Raw genomic sequence first — 26,721 nt, 5'->3', positions numbered from 1 at the left:
ACGATTAAATTACATTTTTAAAGGGATGACCAAAATATACTTTGTGGTAAACAAACACATTTGTAAAATAAAAAAAGGGGCATCAAATTACCACTATAACCAGTAAATGGCAGCAGAGGTACACTTGTAGGCTTATTATTCATTCATCTCTACTTTTTACTTTACATTTTGAAATTATAAAATCGCTATTATAAAATTTTAAATCATCAAGAAATCAAATTGTGTAAACGTTTGCTCTTTTTTTGTGTATGAAGTAAGAAAAGTCACAAAGTGCCTTGAAAAACAAACTTCTCTGACTGAATCACACAAAGCAAGAGAGCTCCTTTTATAATCACTGAAGTTGTTGGTCAGTTCCATATAATACTACAGAAGAATAATGGTACATTTAATAAGAGTAGAATGTTAATTTTGTATATAAAACTTACATTTTGCACGTTACTGTTAATAAAAGCATTTTAAAAGTATAAAAAATGTTGTGCTTCCTAACTCAATCTCAGTGCTTTACTGTCACATGTGCATTACCAAGAAATAAATGTGTAATATTACTAGTAACTACACTTATTAATGCAAAACTATAATAATTTTATGATTTAATTATCTTTATTTTTAATACCGCCCACACACCACCCCAAAGCGCTACCAAATCTGCTTCTGGTGCCACTGCTCTCAAAAGTTAGTCTGGAGCCTTGCTATATATGCATTGCAAATGTGGTACAATTAAAATAGCTATGCAAGTACTAAAAAAAATGTCAGCTGGTGAAATGTTAAAAGGATAATACATAAGAACCGTACCAAAACGGTGACTCTAAAATGGTTATAAAAAACAAACCAAATATAAATACTGAGAATGTGTTTGACATAAAAAAAAAAAAAAAAAACTTACACAGCAAAAGATGCAGTGACCTGTGGCTGAATGGCGTTTGGTTTTATGTAGCTGTGATTGACACACAAACATAAGGGGAAAAAAGATAATCGCGTCGCTGAATGTGAGTCAAATATTGCAGATCTCTGTGCAAGTTAAAGTGTATTCATTCTTCATGAGTGATTATTAACTAATCAGTATGTCAGGGGTTCTCAACTCTGGCCCTCAAGGTCCACTGTCATAAAGAGGGTACGTCTCAATCAGATTCATAGTTCGCTAGGTTGTGAATTAATATATTGTGCACACAAATTCAGGCACTGGTAAGGAGAGTGGTTCACTACACACTGGTGACTATTTCCGTCCTCATTGTACAATATCACTACTGACATTTATGCACAACAGTAAAACTGATATATTTTTTATGCTATTTTCAGCACATTATGATAAATACTATGATAAATGTATGTGCAATATTTCAGTCATAAATAAATATTTGCTAGATTAGACATTACCTGTCTAGTGATCTATGTTTATGCTGAAATATATTGGTTTGTGTTTTAAAATCTATCACGTGTCATTTTGTAACGAATTATCGATTAAGTTTTGAGCTTCAGAACTTCCTATAAGGGAACATAGTGAGCATAGATGCTTCCTGGTTTTCACAGCTTTTTTAGGGAGCAAACAATATTTTGTGATTGAGACAGCCCTTAACCACTGACTACTGAGCAAGGGACCTGAGTGATTCACACACAGAGTTTAGGTCCACACCTGATCACGCTCACCTGTTTGTGACTTTATAGTTAGTAAAACTGAAGAACTTGATTAGTTTGTTCATGTGCACTGCACTAGGTTGGAGCAAAACTGCATGTAAGTGGACCTTGAGAGACAATGTTGAGATCTCCTGCAATATATTCTGAACATGACAATTCAGAGAGACAGGGTGAGTTCTAGTTTGATGACTTACAACACTGGTTTTCAGTCCTGGGGATGGAGGACCAACATTCTGCAGAGTTTCTGCTCAGGTCTGCTTAATTGGGGTTGGAGCTAAACCAAACAAAAAAAAAAAAAAAAAAAGAGAAAGAAGACAAGATAAAGTTAAAAAATTATGATTCATGAATATGCACTACATCTGAAAACGCACAATGATGAGAAGAAAATGTGTTTAATGAGAACTTTCAACCCACTGAAAAATAAGAAGCAATATTAAGTCACGGATGCATTTTTATTTATTCTTATTCTTCTTCTTCAAATAAGTTATAATTACCTTTTGGTTTATTGATGATTTTCAGTCTCTGAAATAGAAACGTTCTATCAATTATGGATGGCATCATACATACATCATATGTAACAATATTTAATAGGAGTTCTAACACCATGTCTACACCGGACAGCGCAACAAAATACAATAGAACCTATAATTATTTGATGTTGTCTACACTGGATGCGACTGGATGTGTTTACTTATTTAGTAATGCTCTTACAGTGTTACTTATGTTTGAACATCAAAGCCCTTTTAAAATAACTAACAAGCAAACACACACAATTTTGCAAAAGAAAATTACAGATGCATGGTGATATAGGCAAAATATGTTGTGAAAGATGCATATAAATTTATTTAAGCTTTCTCAGATCACTTGTGTTTTCTATTTCTCTGTCAGCAGCTCCCTTCAGAAATTTTAAAATCAGGAACTTCTGAAATCACAGAACAAGTGGTATCAATATGTGTTTACCATGAAAGATCAAAACCTGTTTTAAGTTTCAGCCCATTTTCACGCTTCATGTAAGTGACATAAGTTATGCGATTAACTGTACAGTGCATACTTTTAGGTTGAATTAATTAGTTTACTTCCATTCATCCATTGACAACTTGCCAGCAAAACCTTTATATAAAAAACTCTCACCATAAGATGACATTAAAAGCCCAAACTTTCAGAAACAAGAGCTCAAGTCTATAGTTTCGTTACCTCTTATAGTTAGCCTTAAGGTTGAGATGCTAAATTACTTTTTTTTACGAAGACACTAAACCATTTCTATAAAGTAAATATTCAACGGAAGCATGTCATTTACATGACAAAAATGTCAGGAACACTCGGATGTACTATTTGTCTAATTTTAGAGACTAAACTTAACTGAAATTAGTGAAAACAACAGTGAGAGACAGTGTTTAGCTGTTTGACAGTTGAGCTGCCGCCCCATTTCCATGGTGACTAGAAGTCAAGCAGAATTGACGTAAATATAATATAATAGCTTTAGAAATGGTAAACGTGGTGTAGAAATAACAATGAAAAAAACTGATTAAAAAGTAAGGCGTATAAATAGGAATAGATTTTTTCGTACACATTTATACATGTATCATGAACGATTTTTAAACCTAGTTTTATGTATTTTTTAAATATATTTTCAAAATATATTTCAATATATTTAACAGTTCTACATTCCTATGGGTGTAATTAATGTGAATTTATTAATAGGGCTATATAAAGGTAGTTTATTATGGTGTTTGAACTACTGAGATGTTTAATAAGTTTTTTATGGATGCATTATAGGCATATCAAACGATTGTTAACAGGTGTACTACACAGCAAAAGCGTTTTCAACGAGATAACGCAAAGGGGTTATGAAATTATGTGCATACGACGTTGCAGTTACGTTGCCAGTAAGTCAAGTCACCTTTATTTATATAGCTCTTTTAACAATACAGATTGTGCCAAAGGACTTAGTATCAAATTGGAGGATAGAGTGTCAATAATGTATAATAATAAGATCAAACTCAATTTTCAGTTAAGGCGAGACACTACAGGTGAATAGGGTAAAATTTTTAACTAGCAGATATCACCATGAAACTTTACCAGTTGATTACCTACAGTAAGATGAGAAAACAATGTATTACAAAGTTTCTGTAATTTTATGTTTAAATATGCAAATTAGGCATTATCTAATTAAATATGCACTAATTTGCATATATTTTAAAAAACAAAATCTCAGAATTGGATAAAGCCAGGTTCAAAATTCTTTTTTCATTGTGTTCACATATGAGATGGGAAAAAAATTACAGAGGGATTTATGGATATCTACTTTTGTTATCCTGTAAATCAGAATATACTGTCAATAGCCTTAAAAAATTTATTTTCGCCATGTTTCTTGGAATAAAATGTTATATAAATCAGGCTAGGAATAATATATTTACAAATCCCTCTGTAATTGTCTTCATAATATAACTAGGTACAAGACTGGAAAGTTTGGTGTATATAGGTGCTACTGAAGTGGAGATTTCAGACTTGGAGTATGAGAGAAAAGTCATTTTGAGAAAACGGGCTTTAAAGATTTATATTGTAAAAATCCACACATTTTTATATGAAAACATTGCTAACAAGCAAAACAACTGGCCAAGTAAATGTTTATAACAATGTAGACCATGAACAATGACAACTGAATAAAACAACATTGCCAAATAAGACCTTCAACTAACCACAGAGAAGCACAAATACAGACACAAACTTATCATCAGAACTGCAACTCTAGTCTTCTATGTCCATCGGAACACAAAGTTCACCCATGAGGGTTGAAAGCCTAGCTCTCCATGCCTGCACCATATGTAGGCCCTCACCCCTCTCTTGCTGATGCCTTTTCAGCTTTTTAGCTGTGGTCAGAGTCTTAAAAGTTGAAATGGCCATACTTGCAGCTGCCTCAACTCTACTCTTACCTACAAACACTGTTTTTGGACAGCGGGCCCAAATGACGGAGTTGAGGCACTCATTCGCATTTTGAGTGCCACCATGCTGCATGCGCTGCAGCAGGCTGTCACTTGACATGCGGTGGTATACAGGTATCAGCTTCTGGCCCACCTCCCGAGACAAAAAGTTTCCTGCATGGAGCCTGTGGCTCTCTGGAGTTTCTCCATTTTCCTCCGCTCTCCTATACCAACACCAGGACAGGTTGCACCTGGTGTGCAAGGGGACTTCGTCACAGGACATGCTATGGAGGAGACCAACCCAGATCTCATTTTTCATTTTCTCTATGGAACCCTGGTTATTTAAAACTGCCCCCCTGTAATAATTTTGTAATGTTTTACATTTTTTGGCCGTTAATTTTCCCAGACCCTTCCCCCCCCATTTGCGTTCAACACTTAATTTTCGTAGTGCTGTGCCCATACGCTTATGGGCATGGTTGATGCATTTTAATTTTACTACCTCATGCCCAGGGTATGGGTTGAGGGATACCACCTCCCTGAATGCAGCACTGTCCCCATCTGACCGCATCTGAATGTATCTCAGCTGGTGGCGACTCACAGACCTGGCCCACATCCTCTTCGCTGCCTCCTGCTCCATAGCCTTGCTTGAGCCCCTAAAATTTTGTGCACAGTCATGCGTTTCTCTCCAGCTGTCAATTTCCTCATCTGTAATCTTTCCCTCATGCCTGGCAGCTTCTTTAAGGGCACAAGCATGGCAATAGGAGGATAGAACCTCAAAGTCGATCACCAGTCCCGTAAAAATATCGATGCACACCCCGATCCCATAGTGTGATGTGAACCCTCTTTTCTGCCAAGTGCCATCAAAAGACACACTGATATTTATCACCGCATCTGCATCCTCTCTCAGCAACTCTGCCACATCTGCATCAATATCTGCATAGGCCTGCCTGACCTGCTCCCTGGTGCTGTGAAGTGACTCAAGCCTCTCTCAATTTCTGCCGCTAAAATGAAATGTGTGTTGTATCAATAACTGTTCATTTGTTTTGTTTTTATAGATACAGCACACAGAAATCTGTACTGTAAAAGTAAAACTGACCACCGCAACACAACATAATGAATGAGATGGCACTTTATTCTATTCTTATAAATCTTATAAATAAATAAATAATTTCATCCATACAAAACAAATATTGTTACAGTAATGTTATAATATGTTACAAGGTGGTAACAGCCACACGTATTGGGCTATTTCTGACATTAGAAATTCTAAACCTCCCATCGACAGCTTACGTTCAGATGCGCTACCCAAGGGCATTTCACTGGGTAATCCATCACTAATTTTCCTTTTCCCCCTTGCAAGTGACAACTGCTGTACTCTTTTCGATGATTGACGCAAAGTCATTTTCATTAATTCACTCAAAAGATCCCGCGGAAAGCTTAACCAAACAAGGAAGCGTCAAAGCATACCATGTCATGTGACGATTCTGAACGAATCACGTTGTCAGAAATTGTCTTCAGCCAATGAGATTGCACATTTAGAGTTAAATCCCCTCTTTTACTTTCACGATTGGTTGCTGATAAAAAGGAAATGACCATATTTGGATGCGACAGCATTGTAGAGAAGAGAGAGAGCTTTCCAGCAGTATACGTGATGACTGGGTGCAGGCAGAGATCGCGGAGCAGCATGTTGATTTAGAACGCCAACTTTTGTTGAATTTATGAGAAATCTACAGACGCAAACAGACAAAGTGCAGTAAAATAAAGACCTAAATGTGTATTTCGGACTTTTTTTCACCACAAGTCTAAAAGAAGACATGTTATTGAAGACAAATATCCAAAAATCTCAAAATTGACCAATAAAAAAAAAAACATGTTTTTGCCTGCCGTGTCTCGCCTTAAAGGCATTTCATTATTGAATTCAGTCATGTCATTGTCTAGCTCAGTTTAGTTTAAATAGTATCTGTGAAATCAAATTGACGATAATCACTAAAGAATCAAGTGTCTCCAACTGAGCAAGCCAGAGGCGACATTGGCAAGGAACCAAAACTCCCTCAGTGACAGAATGGAGAAAAAAACCTTGGGAGAAACCAGGCTCAGTCAGGGGGCCAGATCTCCTCTGGCCAGGATATTATTGTTTATTTATTGTTTAATTATTGATTTAATTAAAATTTTCAATGTATAAATGTATTATATTTCTATTTTTATACTGTTGCAATTTCTAACAATAATAGTATTATATAGTTAGTGTCACAGATCTGCCACCACAATCACAGCGATCACTCTCACCTGTGTCCTGATTACACTCACCTGCTCCTTGTCACGCTCCTCGTCACCTCTCCCTTTAAAGACACACACCGTCAAACACTCGATGTCTGGTCTCGTTCATGAGAAGGAGGACTGCTAAAAGCTACCACAGCCTTAGTAACGCTTACACTTTGGGTACTTACCTGCTATCTACTTACCTGCATTCTGTGCTCCAAGGATCCTAGTACTTTCAGCTCCAGCAATTCCCGAGTGTCCGCTCCTGGTCGGCGGTGTGTGCCTTCTCTGGTTCCCCGTTATTCCCGCTCCACCTGCAAAAGACAAGATTCAAGTTCAGCCACCGTCACGCCGGTCTGCTACCACCGGTTCCACACTCACCTGCCATCTCCTGCACCCGCCATACTGTTGTTCAATAAACTAATGTAACCATCTCTCTTGCCTCTGTCCTACTTCTGTAACAGAAGACCAGACCTCACAGATGAGCAACAGTATGGAGGACTGAATCAAGTTTATTTCCCTGGCCCATTCGCATCCTGACCCGCTGAGTTTCACAAGGGCATTCGTGCCGCTCGCCCTGTCCAGTACCCTAGACGATCAATCCCTTAAAACCCTGTTCCGACTCGGGATCCGCTACCATCATCCCATGGAGCTCCCAGACACCTCCCAGCTGAATTGGAAGGAAACTGGAGAGTCTTCGATCCCGAGTCGGAGCTTCTCCCGAGATTACCCCTAGAGACAGCGGTAACCCACATCCCCTGGTATTCCCGTGTGCCCGAAAATGGGTCTCCAACAGCGCTGACCTGGGGTCTAAGGTATTAGACACATGCATAACATCTGTCCGGTCAGCGCTGAAATCTGCCCCTAGTCTCTCAAACCCGCCGCCGGTCACGGCAAGGCCGATCCCGAACCCCGAAAATCCAGTTCCCAGACCACGGCCAGGAGTGCAGGTCCCGAATCCCGAGAATCCAATTCCCAGACCACGGCCAGGAGTGACGACCCCGAATCCAGTTCCCAGACTACGGCCAGGAGTGCCGATCTCGAACCCCGAGAATCCAGTTCTCAAGTCACGGCCAGGAGTGCCGATCCTCAGAATCCAGTTCTCAAACCACGGCCAGGAGTGCCGACCCCGAATCCCGAGAATCCAGTTCCCAGACCACGGCCAGGAGTGCCGGTCCGGAATCATGAGAATCCAATTCCCAGACCACGGCCAGGAGTGCCGACCCCGAATCCTGAGAATCCAGTTCCCAGACTACAGCCAGGAGTGCCGATCTCGCACCCCGAGAATCCAGTTCTCAAGTCACGGCCAGGAGTGCCGATCCCGAATCCCAAGAATCCAGTTCTCAAGCCACGGCCAGGAGTGCCGGTCCCGAATCCCGAGAATCCAGTTCCCAGACCATGGCCAGGAGTACCGACCCCGAATCCCGAGAATCCAGTTCCCAGACTACGGTCAAGAGTGCCGATCCCAAATCCCGAGAATCCAGTTCTCAAGCCACGGCCAGGAGTGCCGACCCCGAATCCCGAGAACCCATTTCCCAGACTACGGCCAGGAGTGTCGATCCCGAATCCAGTTCTCAAGCCACGGCCAGGAGTGCCGATCCCGAACCCCGAGAATCCAGTTCTCAGACAACGGCCAGGAATGCCGATCCCGAACCCCGAGAATCCAGTTCTCAAGTCATGGCCAGGAGTGCCGATCCCGAATCCAGTTCCCAGACCACGGCCAGGAGTGCCGACCCCGAATTCCGAGAATCCAGTTCCCAGACTACGGCCAGGAGTGCCAATCCCGAACCCCGAGAATCCAGTTCTCAAGTCACGGCCAGGAGTGCCGATCCCGAATCCCGAGAATCCAGTTCTCCAGCCACAGCCAGGAGTGCCGATCCCGAATCCTGAGAATCCAGTTCCCAGACCATGGCCAGGAGTGCCGGTCCCGAACCCCGAGAATCCAGTTCTCAAGCCATGGTCAGGAGTGCCGATCCCGAATCCAGTTTTCAAGCCACGGCCAGGAGTGCCGATCCCGAACCCCGAGAGTTCAGTTCTCAAGCCACGGCCAGGAGTGCCGGTCCCGAATCCCCATAATTCAGCTCTCAGCCCACGGCCAGGAGTGCCGGTCCCGATCCCCGAGAGTCCGCGCTGTCCGAGCGCCCCCAAGAGTCCAAGCTTCAAGAGCGCCCTCCTGTGTCTCCGCTGGACCGGTCCAGCTTCGCTCCTCCAGAGCGCCCCACAGAGCCCGCTCCTCCACAGGCCAAGGCCACAGAGCTCCCTAATCCGCCATGGCCATCCAAGCTCCCTGATCCGCCATGGCCATCCAAGCTCCCTGATCCGCCAGGGACATCCAAGGTCCCTGATCCGCCATGGCCATCCAAGCTCCCTGATCCGCCAGGGTCAGGCCAGCTCCCTGATCCGCCATGGCCTCCCGAGTCTCCAGTCCCACCATGGCCTCCCGAGTCTCCAGTCCCGCCACGGCCTCCCGAGTCTCCAGTCCCGCCACGGCCCCCCGAGCCTCCTGATCCGCCGTGGCTCCCCGAGCCTCCTGATCCGCCGTGGCTCCCCGAGCCTCCTGATCCGCGACGACTTCCCGAGTCCCTGGATCCAGCCTGGAGGCTTCCCCTGTGTCCCTGCCCTGCATCCGCCTTCAGGACGTTCCGTCCCCGATGTAGTTATTGCGGCGCGGGACGCACCTTCCGGAAGGGGGAGCTAATGTCACAGATCTGCCAGGCTCTGCCACCACAATCACAGCGATCACTCTCACCTGTGTCCTGATTACACTCACCTGCTCCTTGTCACGCTCCTTGTCACCTCTCCCTATAAAGACACACACTGTCAAACACTCAATGTCTGGTCTCGTTCATGAGAAGGAGGACTGCTAAAAGCTACCACAGCCTTAGTAACACTTACAATTTGGGTACTTACCTGCATTCTGTGCTCCTGGGATCCTAGTACTTTCAGCTCCAGCGATTCCCGAGTGTCCGCTCCTGGTCGGCGGTGTGTGCCTTCTCTGGTTCCCCGTGATTCCTGCTTCACCTGCAGAAGACAAAATTCAAGTTCAGCCACCGTCACGCCTGTCTGCTACCACTGGTTCCACACTCACCTGCCATCTCCTGCACCCGCCATACTGTTGTTCAATAAACTAACGTAACCATCTCTCTTGCCTCTGTCCTACTTCTGTAACAGTTAGGTATTTTATTATATTTTTAGTTATTTTGTTTTATTTTTATTGTATTTTTATTCTAGGTCTTCACTGGGATTTATAAGTAATTAACAAGATTTGAAAATCTATACGATGTTTGATAGGGAGCCAGTGCAGTGTTGAGAGAACCGGGCTAATATGTTTATACTTCCTGGTTCTAGTAAGGACTCTAGCTGCTGCATTTTGGACCAACTGTAGTTTGTGGATCAAGCGTGCAGAACAACCACCCAGTAAAGCATTACAATAGTCTAACCTTGAGGTAGGGCTGTAGTCAAGTCCACCTTTGTCGAGTCCAAGACAAGTCCAAGACCAGGACTATCGAGTCCGAGTCAAGACCGAGTCCAAAGAGGTTCGAGTCCAAGTCAAGTCCAAGAGGTTTGAGTCCAAGTCAAGTCCAAGTCCAAATGAGACAGTCAAAACAGAAAAAGAAAATAAAAGCATCTTCTTCAAAACCACATACTTAACTATTGATCATTTATGTGACACGAGAGACAGCATATCTTCTATTCTAAGATAATCATTTTGCATTATTATTTGTAATGATCTAAAAGCATGTGCAGCAACACTGTAGGATCAAATTAGGCTAGTTTATTTACTTTAGGTTTAGCAATTTCTCTAAAGTCACATAAGCTGAAGTGCAACTTCACATTTTCACATCTTCACATTCTTGTCTAATTGACAGGTTTTATTTTTAATCATACCTTTTTGCTTAATATGCTTTATGATTATATTGTTATATATGATTATAAAATAGAAGGAAAGAAAGATAGGAAAAAGAAAAATAAAGAAAGAAATACAACAGCTTGTCACTGGGACAGTACCCTTAAAAGGACATATTTGTACCTTATTTACCCTCAAAAAGGTGCACTCTATATGTGCACCTTTTTGAGTATAAGTTACAAAGATGTCCTTATAAGGGTACTATTGTTTACATATTTCAAATTGTATTTTGTGTGTGTTGTATGTACAGTACATGGCACAGTAATGGATACTTGCACATTCACATACTCCTTTATTCTGCTCTGTTCTATTATACATTAGTCTGATTAGTCTATGTTAAAAGAAATATCTTATCATAGACAATGCTGTAAATAATCTTTACCTCTGAAGCCTCACTGAAACTTTCTGCCTCATTCACTCTCAACTGTGAATTCACTTCTGCCTCCGTCTACAGCAAATAAAGTAGTGTTTGAAACATGTACATACAGGGAATAGTGACATACAGAAGAAAATAACACATTAAGTACACTGCTGGACAATAACCAATCATTTGTATCCTAAATTATTTTTTAACACTTTAGAATGGGGAACACATATTCACTATTAACTATGACTTTTACTTCAATAAACTCTTCATTTACTGCTTATTAATATCTTGTAAGGTAGTAGTTGTATTTGTTAAGTTTAGGATTATGAGATGCAGAATATGATCATGAAGAAAACAGAATTAATATGTGCTTAAGTGCTAATAAACAACCAATATGCAAACTAATAATTACCTACTGTAGTTAAAAATGATAGCTGAGAAGTTGATCATCATACTAATGTTATTTTTTATTTTTCTATATTTGACTAATTATGTGTTTTCTATGATTGGTCCATATATAATCCTACAAAGGCTTGTGTATTAATAGACGTTATACAATTTAAAAACAGCCAGGTGTTAAAAGCCACTCTTCTCACCTGTCACGGTGTGTCGTCCTAATTCTGCTCTAACAAACCTAGGCTGACTGTTTCTTGTTCATTCTTGACAACACATAAAAACGTCAAATTAGTGCAATAATGACAAAGCTCGGTCCTGTATCAGATCAGTGCTTGCATACTTGATTGAAATACATCATGTAGAATTGGCAGAGTGTCACAATGCTGCAAACGCTGTAAAATCTCAGTTCAACATTATCTTTATTCTTATTTGAAGGGTTCTGATAACATACATACGTGTTAAAATAAAAGACGTTACAAAAGAGTTACGGAAAAATACACTGAAAATAAATAAGTGCATGTTTGTCCAGGCAGCTTTTTTTCCCTCCATATAATAAACATCAAAACTTGCTAATTATTCAACAAGAGCAATAGGCAGAGTCACTCAACATTGTGCAACACTATTCGGATCCCACATGCCAATTTACACTGCTTGACTTCTTCGTAAAAAAGGAGTGAAGTGTTTCTTGCCGCTTTGAACTCATCTCGACCTCTAATGAATGATGCGGGACCGCGGGCGCGAGCCTGGGCATGTCGTGTCGTCACAAACTGAGTGACTGATTGCCATGGAAACGTAAGCGTCATGTATAAATTATCTTGTCTCTTTGAATTTTAAATCATTCTGCATTTATATACATTGCTTCATTAAAACCTCAACATGTCGAGAACACAACTGTCCAATGAAAAAGTGCGGGGGACGAATTGACTTTTTATAAAAAGTGGGGGGGACACGTCCCCCGCGTAATCTACGCCCCTGCATTATGGGCTGCCAATTGAAAATATTACAAAGAACAAGCAACATAAGTCTAAAAAATAAATCAACATGTTCCCATTCTTGAACTTGAAAGAATTACAGAACCTCAGACACTTTGAACTTCTGAGATTGACAACACACACACAGTGCATTAACATACAGACATCTGTCTCCACATCCCACTGAGAGAAAATGTGGGAAAACGCCTCTCTGAAATATGCATCAGTTCCTTTTCATCCCCTTTCTTCCCCTCACCCATCCTTCCCTTAACTCAGCTCACTCAGAATGGTCAAAAGTAGAATGTAATGTTCTGCATTAATGCAAGTGATATTTACAGTCATGTTTGGTATTATTTGAATTGTCTCAGGGCGACTGGTACAATGGTCTCATTCTTATAAGAAGTAAACTAAAAGGTAATACAGATCCTAAGAGTTCAGAGATATTTTGCATACTGTAGAGGGTGGGTCAGTTCCTAGTGGTTTTCATGCAAATTACCTTCTGTCCCAAAAGGTGCTAACTCGACTTGATTAAATTGCAAATTACAATTGTTAGCTCCTGTCTCCATCTCGGGGGTATTGGTCTTGGTCTGAAGTACTTAAGGAAATGTTGCAAAAGGATCGGGGCAAATTCTGTAGCCAGAAGCCCGTAGTGTGGTGTCTCAATGCTCCACACTATGTATATCTATAAAGTCAGGTATGCATTCTTTACTCGTAGATTTATCTCTGAGAATTCTATGTTTTGTATTGATGATTTGATCTCTTTGAATTGCTGTGTAATTGACATAATACATACAGTATTTACCTGACTGATGATAAATTGTTACATTTGACCTTATTCTGTTTTACTCTGTAATTATTGACTCTAGTAGATTACGTTGCATCCTTGTTAAAGACATGAGCAACCGAATGAACGAGTAAATATAAAGTCAAGAGTTAACTAGAATAATCAAATATTAGAAGAATACTAATTAGAAATAGACAAGCAATCAATTTGTATTTCAAGCTAAATACGAGGTCATAATAAAATGTAGTCAGATTAAATAATAAAATGTAGTCAGATTAGAGTTTAACTTAAATTGAAGAACTTTGCACATTGAAAAGACCGAACACGCAGGAACCCTTCATCCACTATTTGGATACCTTCTTTGGGCCAAATGGGTGGACCTTACAAACTTGTTACTTGTTCTAAAGCATGGTGTCCAAACTCAGTCCTGGAGGGCCGGTGTCCTGTAGAGTTTAGCTCCAACTTGCCTCAAAACACCTGCCTGAACGTTTTTAGTATGCTTAGATTAGCTGTTTCAGGTGTGTTTGATAAGGGTTGGAGCTGAATTCTGCAGGACACCAGCCCTCCAGGACCAAGTTTTGAGACCCCTGTCCTAAAGAAACCATAGTACAATGTAACCCTCCCAAGCAAGGCTGTGTAGCATATAAACACCTTCAGCTCTGTGTGTTTGTGTGTGGCTGCGCATGCATTTGTTTGCTGTTTACCTTAGGCCATATAATATAGGTGCAATATATATATCCCCCGGCCCCGGGGATAGGGGGATATAGACAGTATTACAGGTATTAAACTGACGCCATTTTTTTTTTTTGTCATCAACATTTTTTATTTTTCATACATAACACAACATAAAAAAACAATATATATATATATATATATATATATATATATATATATATATATATATATATATATATATATATATATATATATATATATATATATATAATAAATTTAAATAATAATATAAAACAACAGACATATACTCAACATTTCAAAGTCCAGTCAAAAGGAGGGAGAAAAGGAAGGACAGAAAAAAGAAACCCACAGAAGTCACTCCTCCATACAGTCACGTATTTCAAAGAGAAGGCACTGCCAAGCATCAATGGTAGAAGGCTTGGCTCCATTGATTCGTGCTGTTGTACATTCACAAGACACTATTTGCAGGAGGCTACGGATCCAATATGTTTTCCCATATTATTGTCTTCTCCGCAGCTGTAAAGCCAGCAAACAACATTCTCTTTTGCATCGAACTTATACAAAGACCAGAATCATCATTAAGAAGACACAAACTTGGGTTAACTGACCAATCAATTTGCAGTAAGGATGATAAAACCAGGTTTACATGTGCCCATAGACTAATAGTGATAGGACATTCCCAAAACATATGCAGAAAAGTACCTGATGATGTAGTATTACATATATGGCAGTTGAAATTTGATTGTAGTTTCATTTTGAATCTTTTGTAAGGAGATATGTATGCTCTATGAATGATTTTGAAGTGAATAAGACGATGCGCCAGATTTTTAGATGTTAAACTGAGATTAGACCACACCCTCTCCCAGTCGACAGATAAATTAAGGTCAGATAATTCCCTATTCCAAATAGTTTTAATAGAAAGAGGTTTTATAATGCAATCAAGAATCTTATTATATATTAAGGAAGCAGATGGCCGACCAGCAGATGGTGCAATCTAGTCCCGCATAGGATGAGAGGAAACGGGAGAAGACCAAGGAACGCCATACGCTTTGAGAGCGGAACGTAATTGAAGAAAGACAAAATATGCAGATGCTGGAAGACAAAATTTGGTTCTTAACGTCTGAAATGAACATAGGCCCTGGTTATCATATATATCACTGCACGTGTTTACACCTAAAGAAGACCAAGAGGGTTGGACAAATGGGCGATTTCCGCATACAAAATTAAAATTGTGCCATAAAGGTGTACTATTACAAAATTTGAAGGGTCCTCCAATCCGACGTTCAACCGTTTTCCAGATTTTAATAGAGTTGGCCACAACCGGACCAAATTTATAATTATCCCCTTTTTTCCCTGTGCCAGTAAATAAAATGTCCTGGAGTCTATTTGGTTTAACCTTGTCAGCTTCAATCACTCTCCAAGAAACTGTAGATTGAGGATCAACCCAAGTATGAAGAGCCTTAAGCTGGAACGACCAATAATACAGTTCAAAATTTGGTACAGCCAGTCCTCCTGCACTATTAGGATGTTGTAATGTGGTAAGTTTAATTCTGGGGCATTTATCATTCCAGATAAATTTCGTAATTATGGAGTTGATCTCCTTAAAGTAACCTGGAGGGGGAGAAAGCGGTAGCATAGAGAAAAAAAAATTAAATCGAGGTAGCAAATTCATCTTAACAGTGGAGATTCTTCCTTGGAGAGAAACGTTAAGATTCTTCCATCTTTGAATGTCATTCTTGACCTTAACTAAAATATTATTAAAATTGTCCCTGGCAATTTTATGAATGTTTTTATATATGTGTGGGAGGAGACTGACCAGTAACTAGTTTCAGGTGCAGGTGGCTAGTCATATGATCAAGACCACATAAATGGTTGTTGCAACAACAGATGGTGTTGTCTGCAATTTTGCCGTGTTTTGATTGTTGTGCTTGACGTGCAGCCTCTGTACCCTTTCACATAGGTATGTTATTAGCTGTGTGGGTTTGTTTGCGTTGAGTAACTGTACCTTGATGGCGCAATTCCATTTTTAGGTGATCTCTTTTTCTTTTAGGCTGATTATTTAAGAGGGTTTTATTCTCTGTCTGGGAAGCGGGGCAGACAAACATTTATTGCTGCGGTACCTTCAATGGGCTGACGGCCATGATGGAATGCTGAATAATGGTAAATGCAGCATACACTTTGAGGACGATTGCTTATGAGTTTGATGCAATTAATACATGAGAATTTATTTGATGTGGTTAATATTTGTGCTCTTGTTTTATAGTACCTTTTGTCTGTCATGTTTGGGGATTGAGAGCTGAGATTGGGTAACTGTGTTGCAGTTGTACTTTCGATAAAGTATGTTTGTTTGTTTGTTGCTTTGTATTGCGGGCTGTCTTGACGTGTATTAACGTGCCTGTTTTCTTTGTTAAAGGGGCAGACCAGCCACTGTTTCTTGTCTAGTTAAGTTTTATATTGTGATGTAGCGTCCTTTTTATTCAATATTGATGATTAACGTGATTTATATTTTATACTGAGTGTGTTATTTGCTTTTTGTTTCTGTGGTACTGCTCTCCCTTTTTTGTTACAGTGCTTAGTGGCTTTGTACAGGGCCGGGCCTGCATCGACACTAAACCTCCTTCGGTGTAGGTGATTTGGGTGGAGTGGCACTGCTGTGTGGTGTGTACTAGAAGGTTGGCACTGAAATGGTTATTTATTTGCGGTGTATGCTGTGGGTTTTCTTTTGTTTTTCTTCTTTTGTCTCTTACAGGTGGTAGGAGGTTCATAAGAGCAGGCCCGACCCTCTTGCAGTCTTGAGGGGAGCTATTTCTTACTTTTGTGGATTTTATTATTGATACGTTTTACCATTTGATGGTCTGTGTTGGACAATAAAATTGTGATTTCTTACAAACTCCATTGTTGCCCAGAATCAAGTATTGTGATGTGTGCAGGGCTCCTCCTGCCCTTAATAAGGAGGTGGCGTAGTCGGTTTATATTCTCTACACTACATATGGTAACACCCAGATAGGTGAAAGAGTCCTTAATAGGGATGAATGAGGGAATAGAAGAATTAACTTTAATATTGTTAATTGGCATTAAAGCAGATTTGCTCCAATTTATTTTATATCCTGATAAGCTACTAAAATTATCAAATTCCTTAATTATATTAGGGACTGAAACATCAAAGTGGTCTAAATATAGAATAATATCATCAGCATATAACGAAATACTATGATTATGATCATGAATCTTAATCGATACTTCAGACTTCCTGATGGCTTGTGCTAAGGGTTCAAGAGATAGACAAAACAATAAGGGGGAAAGCGGACAGCCCTGCCTCGTTCCCCGCTGTAAAGGGAATGGGGGGGAAATAACATTACCTGTTATGACTGATGCTGCAGGTGAGTGGTATAATGTCTTAATCATAGAAATGAAGTGTTCACCGAAGCCGAAACATTGCAAAACTGCCCACATATAATTCCACTCTAGCCTGTCAAAGGCTTTTTCTGCATCAAGTGAAAAGACTGCACAAGGGGTTGGGTGGGAGTCTGCAAAGTCAAGAATATGAAGGAGTCGACGCATATTATCAGATGCATTGCGCCCCTTGATGAAACCAGTTTGGTCCTCCTTGATCACACTATGAATTACCTTCTCTATACGAGAAGCAAAAACTTTAGCATAAATTTTTAGAACACATGAGATAAGCGAAATTGGTCTGTAGTTGGAACAATCTAATGGATCTTTCCCTTTTTTAAGAAATAATGAAATCAGTGATGTTTTTTGATCTCTATGAAATACCCCATGTTCAATTGCAAAATTAAATGAATTAAGCATAAGTGTCCCTACCAAATCCCAAATTTCTAAGTATAATTCCATCTAGACCATCATATCATATAAGGTCATACAGGTCCTTCTCAAAAAATTAGCATATTGTGATAAAGTTCATTATTTTCTGTAATGTACTGATAAACATTAGACTTTCATATATTTTAGATTCATTACACACAACTGAAGTAATTCAAGCCGTTTATTGTTTTAATATTGATGATTTTGGCATACAGCTCATGAAAACCCAAAATTCCTATCTCAAAAAATTAGCATATTTCCTCCGACCAATAAAAGAAAAGTGTTTTTAATACAAAAAAAGTCAACCTTCAAATAATTATGTTCACTTATGCACTCAATACTTGGTCGGGAATCCTTTTGCAGAAATGACTGCTTCAATGCGGCGTGGCATGGAGGCAATCAGCCTGTGGCACTGCTGAGGTGTTATGGAGGCCCAGGATGCTTCGATAGCGGCGTTAAGCTCATCCAGAGTGTTGGGTCTTGCGTCTCTCAACTTTCTCTTCACAATATCCCACAGATTCTCTATGGGGTTCAGGTCAGGAGAGTTGGCAGGCCAATTGAGCACAGTAATACCATGGTCAGTAAACCATTTACCAGTGGTTTTGGCACTGTGAGCAGGTGCCAGGTCGTGCTGAAAAATGAAATCTTCATCTCCATAAAGCTTTTCAGCAGATGGAAGCACGAAGTGCTCCAAAATCTCCTGATAGCTAGCTGCATTGACCCTGCCCTTGATAAAACACAGTGGACCAACACCAGCAGCTGACATGGCACCCCAGACCATCACTGACTGTGGGTACTTGACACTGGACTTCAGGCATTTTGGCATTTCCCTCTCCCCAGTCTTCCTCCAGACTCTGGCACCTTGATTTCCGAATGACATGCAAAATTTGCTTTCATCCGAAAAAAGTACTTTGGACCACTGAGCAACAGTCCAGTGCTGCTTCTTTGTAGCCCAGGTCAGGCGCTTCTGCCGCTGTTTCTGGTTCAAAAGTGGCTTGACCTGGGGAATGCGGCACCTGTAGCCCATTTCCTGCACACGCCTGTACACGGTGGCTCTGGATGTTTCTACTCCAGACTCAGTCCACTGCTTCCGCAGGTCCCCCAAGGTCTGGAATCGGTCCTTCTCCACAATCTTCCTCAGGGTCCGGTAACCTCTTCTCGTTGTGCTGCGTTTTCTGCCACACTTTTTCCTTCCCACAGACTTCCCACTGAGGTGCCTTGATACAGCACTCTGGGAACAGCCTATTCGTTCAGAAATTTCTTTCTGTGTCTTACCCTCTTGCTTGAGGGTGTCAATGATGGCCTTCTGGACGGCAGTCTTACCCATGATTGCGGTTTTGAGTAATGAACCAGGCTGGGAGTTTTTAAAAGCCTCAGGAATCTTTTGCAGGTGTTTAGAGTTAATTAGTTGATTCAGATGATTAGGTTAATAGCTCGTTTAGAGAACCTTTCCATGATATGCTAATTTTTTGAGATAGGACTTTTGGGTTTTCATGAGCTGTATGCCAAAATCATCAATATTAAAACAATAAAAGGCTTGAACTACTTCAGTTGTGTGTAATGAATCTAAAATATATGAAAGTCCAATGTTTATCAGTACATTACAGAAAATAATGAACTTTATCACAATATGCTAATTTTTTGAGAAGGACCTGTATAAGACCATCTAGGCCCGGCGATTTGCCCTTTTGAAGGCTTTTTAAAGTAAAAAAAAAAGTAAAGAGTATGGTGACCCATACTCGAAATTGGTGCTCTGCGTTTAACCCATCCAAGTGCACACACACAGCAGTGAGTAGTGAACAAATGCACACACACACACACACACACACCGTGAACACACACCCGGAGCAGTGGGCAGCCATGCTGCAGCGCCCGGGGAGCAGTTGGGGGTTCGGTGCCTTGCTCAAGGGCACCTCAGTCGTGGTATTGAGGGTGGAGAGAGCGCTGGACATTCACTCCCCCCACCTACAATCCCTGCCGGCCGGGGACTCGAACCCGCAACCTTTCGATTATGAGTCCGACTCTCTAACCATTAGGCCACGACTTCCCCACAGGAAAGAGACATGGAGTTCCTCCAAACTTAATGGGGCCTCCAAAGATTCTTTATCCATCTGTGAGATCCGAGGCAGTTCCAATTTATCTAAATACTGCTTACAGATTGATTCATCAAAATCTGTTTCGGCTTTATATAGATTTGTGTAGAAACCTTTAAATATTTCATTAATTGCCACAGGGTTTGTGGTGACCTGATCATCTGATGATTTTATTGCGCTAATATATGCCTTAGACTCGCATTCTCTCAACCTAAGAGCCAATAAATGACTAGGTCTCTCCGATTCAAAATAATATTTTTGCCTAGTCCTATGTAAAATAAATTCCGCCTTTGATTGTGAAAGCAAATCGTATTCTTCTTTTAAAGAGGACAACTGTGTAGCCTGCTGCTCCGTAAAATGTTGTAGTGATTGGATTTTATTTTCTAATTGTGTAAACTTGCGGGTTTTCGCTTTGGCAAGAGTAGAAGAGAAAGATATACAGAAACCTCGTATAGCGCACTTAGTCGTCTCCCACAGTTTTTGAGGATCCACACCAGAGGGCATATTAATTTCCAGAAACTCCTTAATATATTCTTTTAAAGAAGTAATGAAAGTCTGATTACTTAATAATGATATGTTAAAGCGCCATCTAGGGGACTTGGCTTTAACATCGGAAAGAGGAACACTGCACAGCACAGCAGATTGATCAGATAATAAAATTGGTAATATAGAGATGGAGGAATCAGACGAAATTAAAGATGGGCTAAGAAATATGTAGTCTATCCTAGAGAAAGTCTTGTGTCTATTAGAGAAAAAAGTGAAGTCCTTAGATTTAGTATTCTGAATTCTCCAAAGATCGATTACGTTAAGCTCAGTGATAAATTTATTCAGTAATTTAGAGGATGGATTGGCTGTTGTATCAGATTGAGATTTATCTAAAGCAGGATTTATGACAGCATTAAAATCCCCACCCACCACTAGAGGGCAATCAATCTGCTCAAGCAGAGTTTTGGAAATCTGTGAAAGGAAAGCACTGTCTGTCTCATTCGGCCCATAAATAGAGACCAAGGCTAACCTATTATTATATATTTTGCATCGGATAAAAACAAATCTACCCTTCTCATCACTACCAAGGTGTTCAATTGTTAAATTTAACTTCCGGTTAACAAGAATAAGCACCCCCTTAGTTTTATTTTGAGCGCAGGAAAAAGCTGCTAATTTATAATACTTATTCTGGAAACGTGCCACGTCGGATTGCTTTAAATGTGTCTCTTGAATTAGGGCACAGGAAATAGATTTACGATGTAAATATTCTAACACACGAGTTCGTTTAACAGCGGAATTTAACCCATTCACATTTAGTGATAAAATATTTAGAGTATGCATTGAATATATAGCGTGTAAACGTTGATGTGTATTTTAGATACCAAACCTCCTAGATGAAAAATCCCTTTAGAAATAAGGTAAAATAAATACAAGTATAAATGTCTGTTGTAAAAAGTAAAAAACACATAAAAACATGAACAACCAACAACCTTAAACACGGAACAACTCAGACCGCACATTACCGAGAACATAGGTCTGACTGAGCAACAAAAAATAGTGATGGTTCGTGACCGATCCACTCCAACGCAGGACATGTCTCCCAAAATGCTCGTACTGCCAAAAAAAATATAATTAAAATTAAATTTAAACCAACTCTCCATTAGTCCCCTCCAAAAAAGAAAAAAGGGGTGTCAGTCTTGCCAGCAATGAGATCGTTGTACCGGATATATAGGAACAATATCTCAGTAGTAGAGGGGAGAGAAGAAAAAAGCAAAAACCAAGTTTAGTCAGCGTCCATGTCCATTCTGCCATCATCAGCTCCTGAGCAGCTGGGACCATGTTCATCCCGACCATCAAGCTCCTCCCGCCGGGCTGGAGAAACAGCGACCGCCGTTCCCCCGTGCAGAGCCGCGGCATACGTCTTCTGCTGGGACAGGGAGCTAATAAAATCCTCCGCTTTCTGAGGGGAATCGAAGCTTTTCTGTTCCCCCTTGTGCCGTAGCTTGATTATGGCCGGATAGATGAGGAAGGGCTGGAGACCAAGCGCTGTCATCTTCTTCAAAACCGGACCAAATGCCTTTCTCCTGATCACTGTAGCTGGACTAAAGTCAGGAAAAAATAGCAGTGTGACATTGTTCTGTGCGCATTTCACCGGATAAGCCTTTCGAGCACCCTTCAGGATATCTGATCTGTCATGCCATCTCAGTACACGGAAGATGAGAGTGCGCGGCCGATCGGAGCCCCTCCATCCGTCATACACGCGATGTGCCCGGTCGATCTCAATGTCATGGCCCTTCAAGGAAGGAATCCACTTAGAAATATTAACTCTGAGGAAACCAGCCGCGTCAGATCCCTCAGCCCCCTCTGGCAGCCCCACCAGTCGTACGTTGTTCCTCCTGCACCTGTCCTCCATATCCGTCACCTTCTCGGTGAGTCGCTCCAGCTGATTTCTTAAGCCCGTGACTGTCCTCCTATCCTCACGTGCAGCTGCTTGAACAGAATCTACGCGGTCACGCGTCTGCTTCGCCGCGGTAGTTATGGTCTCAAACTCCTCTCTTAGCTCTTTAACAGACATGTTGGTCGCTTGTATGTTTTCACGCAGTTCGCGTAATGCTGGAATCAGCACAGAGTCCATCGCCTCTCTTACTGCCAAATTCACAACCGAATTCAACGTGTTTTGCTGCTCCTTAAATGCTAGTTCGATGCGGCTAGCAATAGCATCGTCGAGGTCTTCTCTGGAGATGGCGGAATCTCTGAATTTTTTCTTCATTGGCGATTGCTCAATCTCTCTTTTCCGATCCCCTTTGTCTGCCTTAGCACTCATGACAGGTCCAATGCAGAGTGGTTAAAATTTTTCTGACAGGATCATGCAAAATATGGCAAAGTGAGCAGAGAGAAAGACTCAAGCTTGCATCGCCGTCGAAGGGTCACGTGATCCCCAGCTGACGCCATTTTTAATAGTAGAATTAAAAATAATTTAGTTCAGTTAGAGAACAGACAATTAAAGATTGAAAAATTTAAGAAATTTTTAATTGGAAGTTTTTTTTTTATTTGTTTCTAGGCTGGACGATATGGCAAAAAAAAACAAATAATAATAAAAATTTAAAATTGATTTTCATAGAATATTTGACCAATTCTCGATTTTGTACAATTTTAACTACTCAACTTGAAAATATAACTACTATATGATTCAAGCAATTTTTTTTTATTACCCCTCTAGTTAAAGAAAATTCTATTCTAAGTGCACCACACACATGAAGTTGTCATCATGATGTAGATGTTAAACAAATCACTAAATATCTTTGCAGAAAAGATGCATGAACTACAACTACATCTTGTACAAACTTTTCTTATGCATATTATAGACCCTTTTTGTGCAGACGTCACGATTACGTCACAGCGCTAGCTGGAGGCAAAACAAAGGGAGTCGGCTACACGAGGAACTCAAATGTCATCTTGTTGTGTTGTTGGGTGCCAAAATAGACGGAGTACAGGCTCCAATTTGAAGTTTTATCGCATACCTGCTGCCACTGCCAGAGAAAAAAAACGACGACAGCTGTGGTTAAATGCGATAAAACGAGCGGACTGGACAGAAGCAATAATCAAAAATGCTCGCGTTTGCAGCGCACACTTCATATCAGGTAAGTTAAGCTTAATGAAACTATTGTTTTTTGCTGCTATGACTTAAGGTTTGGTTACGTGTCTACATATTTATTATACATGCCCACCTAATCAGAAATTGGGGAACAAGTGATTTCTCATGTAACAGTTAGCTAACAGGTAACATTAGCTAACGACCGGAGACTAAACAATGCAAACAGTTTGTGTCAGCTCATCTCCCTGTCTACAGCTGCCAGAAAGTGCAGTTGTAGAAGGGGAGTAGTAGCAGTGAACAGACCCATGTTATGTGTCAGGTATTTGCATTTTCTAACGTTTGCAACTGTAATAGCCAACCAAAATGATAGCTCGCGAGTAAGGTAGTAAGCTACACTGACATTAGCTTCAATTACATTTTATTATTTTGTAGGAGAGGCTTCTATGGATAAAGACAGCCCGGACTTCGTCCCCTCTGTGTTTTCTTATAAATGGCAGAGTGACAGGCTTGTGGAAAAACTGGAAAGGTAGGTTAAATACAGTTTTCTAAATGTGGCTAAGTGAGTGATACCGTAGGCTTTAATTGATGTGTAATTCGTTCTTCAACTAAAATCTCTGTTTTGTCCTACCTTTCTAAGGCTGGAAAGGAAAAGGGAAAGACTAACAGTGGAGCAAGAGGCTCCTTGCCATGGTAAGAACATTCAAATGATGTTTTATGCATTGTATAATGTTTTTTGTCATTTTGTTCATTGTTATTATGAATTATTAAAAGCTTGTCTTTGTCTTGTCTTTCACAATTGTCTTCCAGCTGATGATGATCCAATGACACCAGAGGAACCAGTGGAAGAAGCTGAGCCTGTGGTCCCTCAAGCAGCATACAGCGGTCTCAGTGAGAAGTATGACCAACTCAACACTGAATATGTTAACTTGAGAAAAGACTTTTACCAACTCCAAGAGGAGAATGAAAGACTCAAAGAGGAGCTTCAGCAATCACGCTTTTCATTTCCCACAATCAAAAACAATGCTGCACACTTTGTTTCTCACTGGTCTAACTTCAGTCCTCTTCAGTTGGTTAATGTCAAAAATGTTCTGTTATTCCAGTTTCCCAAGTTAGCCTCTTGGATGACATAGTGATTGTGTGTGGTGCTCTTACCAATTTGTGTAAATCTGTCGTGCCCAGAAATGAAAGAGTGTGTCGTATGTGAAATAATGTCTGTGTGCATGTGTGTATCTGACGATGTATATTCTTTTTACTCCGCTCACATACATTGTATATACATTATTGTGTGATTAACTGTGACTAGAATAATCAAATACAGAAACTTCAAAAATGTATTTGCAGTGTCTGGAATTTTTATTTCTAGACAATATCTTTAAAATTAAACTGTACAAGCACTTCTTATTACTTACTGAAATAGAAACATATATACATCTTCATGGTGAAATGTTAAGTCCCAGGAGAGTCAGGTGTACTCATCTACAGCGACTGCAGTGCCAGTTCTTTGGCTTTCTCTTGACTTGTGCACAACTATAATGAAAGAAGTGTTTGCACATCATTCCTTCACCACAGCAGGAACACACAACTTTCCTGTCTGGAGATGCGCCGAGGTGTGGTTCATCAGGTTGTATCACAAAACCACAGAGACTAATCTTTACATTTTGATGGGTTTCGTTGACCTCTTTGGAGTAGCACTTCCTAACAATTTCCTCCTCCTCTCTTCCCCATAAAACTGCTGTAACCTGTACGTTGGTGTCATGGTAGCGCATGATTTTGTCCAAGGTGGTAGTGTGCAGCTGGCCACCTTTACATGCACTATAAAATGTTGTGCTGGTAATCCTGCCTGCCCTGTGAGTGTGCCAGTCTTGGGACTTTGCCTGCAGTTTTGTGGTGGCCTCAAGTCGCTCACACTGGTCAGGGTGGATGTTTCTTTTCATGTTCAGATAGGCTTCCTCACATTTCTCTCTGATGTCCACGTGTGTCTGCTGTTTGAGCGTGGGGTCGTACAAGGCTGTGAGTGGCTCTGGAAACTCTGAAGAATGCTCTAGTTCAGACTCAGATGCTGTGTCAGTGTCACTGTTTTCAATGCTGGTAAGAACAGCAGCGTCAGGGGCAATCAAATACAGTTCTTCGATGTCTCCATCTGTGAGTTCTAGAGGATGACATAAAACAATATTTAACATTCTTTTAGATGATTGGCATCTTATGAATATACAGCAAATGATCATGCGTGTTTTAATTGGGAGTAGAGCATTCGGTTTATAGTAGTGCTCAGCAGTGGTAGAAGTGTTCAGATCCTTTACTTGAGTAAAATAACACACTGAAAATACTACACTACAAATAACAACCTGCATTCAAAACCTTATTTTTAAGTATGTAACTATTATTAGTAAAATATATAATAAAATTTAGTTACTGTACTTAAAGTAATAGTATTTACTGTGCAGTGAAGCAACTAAGCCTGATCTACTCTGGTACATGCCTCTAGCACTGCTACTGAACCTCCTGACTTTGGCTGGAACTGATGCTGTCAACTGTCTTTTAGGCCTTTGGAAGTTGATCTCCCTAACTCTTGCTGGTTTGACCTCTCTCTTCGTCTTTTTCCAGAGGCATTCTCCTGATGTGCTTGCTGGCTGCTCTGTCCTCCCCATCCTAACATACAGCTCCACCTTAAATAGTATTGCGGTTGCATGGCTGCAACAAGACCCTAAACTGTGATGTCAGATGAAAAATTCAAGTGATAACTTGTTCATCTCATAGCACAGCTAACACAACAACATACCTAACATAACTGTTAACAAAAGTGTGTTATTGTGGTTTCGGAGCTTTCAAATATGATATTAGCTACTTACCCAGCCATGCAAGTGAAGTTCACCGTCAAGATGTAGTCGTTTCTTCTGTTTACAATGACCCAAGCCTGGTACATTGTTGTCTTCTGCCCCTGGCGCTGGCTGGGCAGGACTTCAGATTTAACTACACAAAACTCGTCACTTAAATATTTGTATTAAGTCCTGTACGTGCCCATTCAGCACATAGTTATAGGCGTCTAATGATTTATATGCCTTCAGTTTTTCTCTACTATACACGCTCGGTTTTTCTATCAGATAGGTGTAGATGTCAGGCCACTCAACCTGAGGTAATCCTGTCAGATCTGCCATCCATTGAGTGAGCGTGTATGGGTCGGGCAATCTGGTCCCGTCCGTTAAAGTTAATTTTTTGAAATAACATTCACGGTCCTGGGCAGTGAGTGACCTAACATAGTCAAGTAAACTCGGATTTTGACCTGTCATTGT

The 26,721-nt window shown here is 40.6% G+C and overlaps 2 protein-coding genes across 2 annotated transcripts in view; one reads left to right on the top strand and one right to left on the bottom strand.

Annotated features, from left to right (window-relative positions):
* LOC306842964 (uncharacterized protein) overlaps positions 1-26,721 on the bottom strand; it is a 405,022-nt gene that overhangs the window by 25,758 nt on the left and 352,543 nt on the right. The gene's annotated exons all lie outside the window — the stretch shown is intronic.
* On the top strand, positions 21,655-24,764 carry LOC306842814 (uncharacterized protein). The gene is made up of 3 exons (XM_079373901.1): positions 21,655-23,957; positions 24,069-24,121; positions 24,239-24,764. The coding sequence occupies exons 1-3, from the start codon at positions 23,875-23,877 to the stop codon at positions 24,559-24,561; spliced, it is 459 nt and encodes a 152-aa protein (XP_079230027.1). The 5' UTR covers positions 21,655-23,874; the 3' UTR covers positions 24,562-24,764.

Source organism: Barbus barbus (assembly GCF_936440315.1).
Source record: "Barbus barbus genome assembly, chromosome: 23".
NCBI lineage: Eukaryota > Metazoa > Chordata > Actinopteri > Cypriniformes > Cyprinidae > Barbus > Barbus barbus.
The sequence above is the reverse complement of the archived record's forward strand: the minus strand, read 5'-3'. Positions and strand labels throughout refer to the sequence as shown.

Coding starts and splice junctions, on each gene's coding strand:
- LOC306842814 (XM_079373901.1), top strand. CDS start 23,875: ATGGATAAAGACAGCCCGGACTTCGTCCCCTCTGTGTTTTCTTATAAA. Junction 23,958..24,068: donor CTTGTGGAAAAACTGGAAAG/GTAGGTTAAATA, acceptor TACCTTTCTAAG/GCTGGAAAGGAAAAGGGAAA. Junction 24,122..24,238: donor GCAAGAGGCTCCTTGCCATG/GTAAGAACATTC, acceptor ATTGTCTTCCAG/CTGATGATGATCCAATGACA.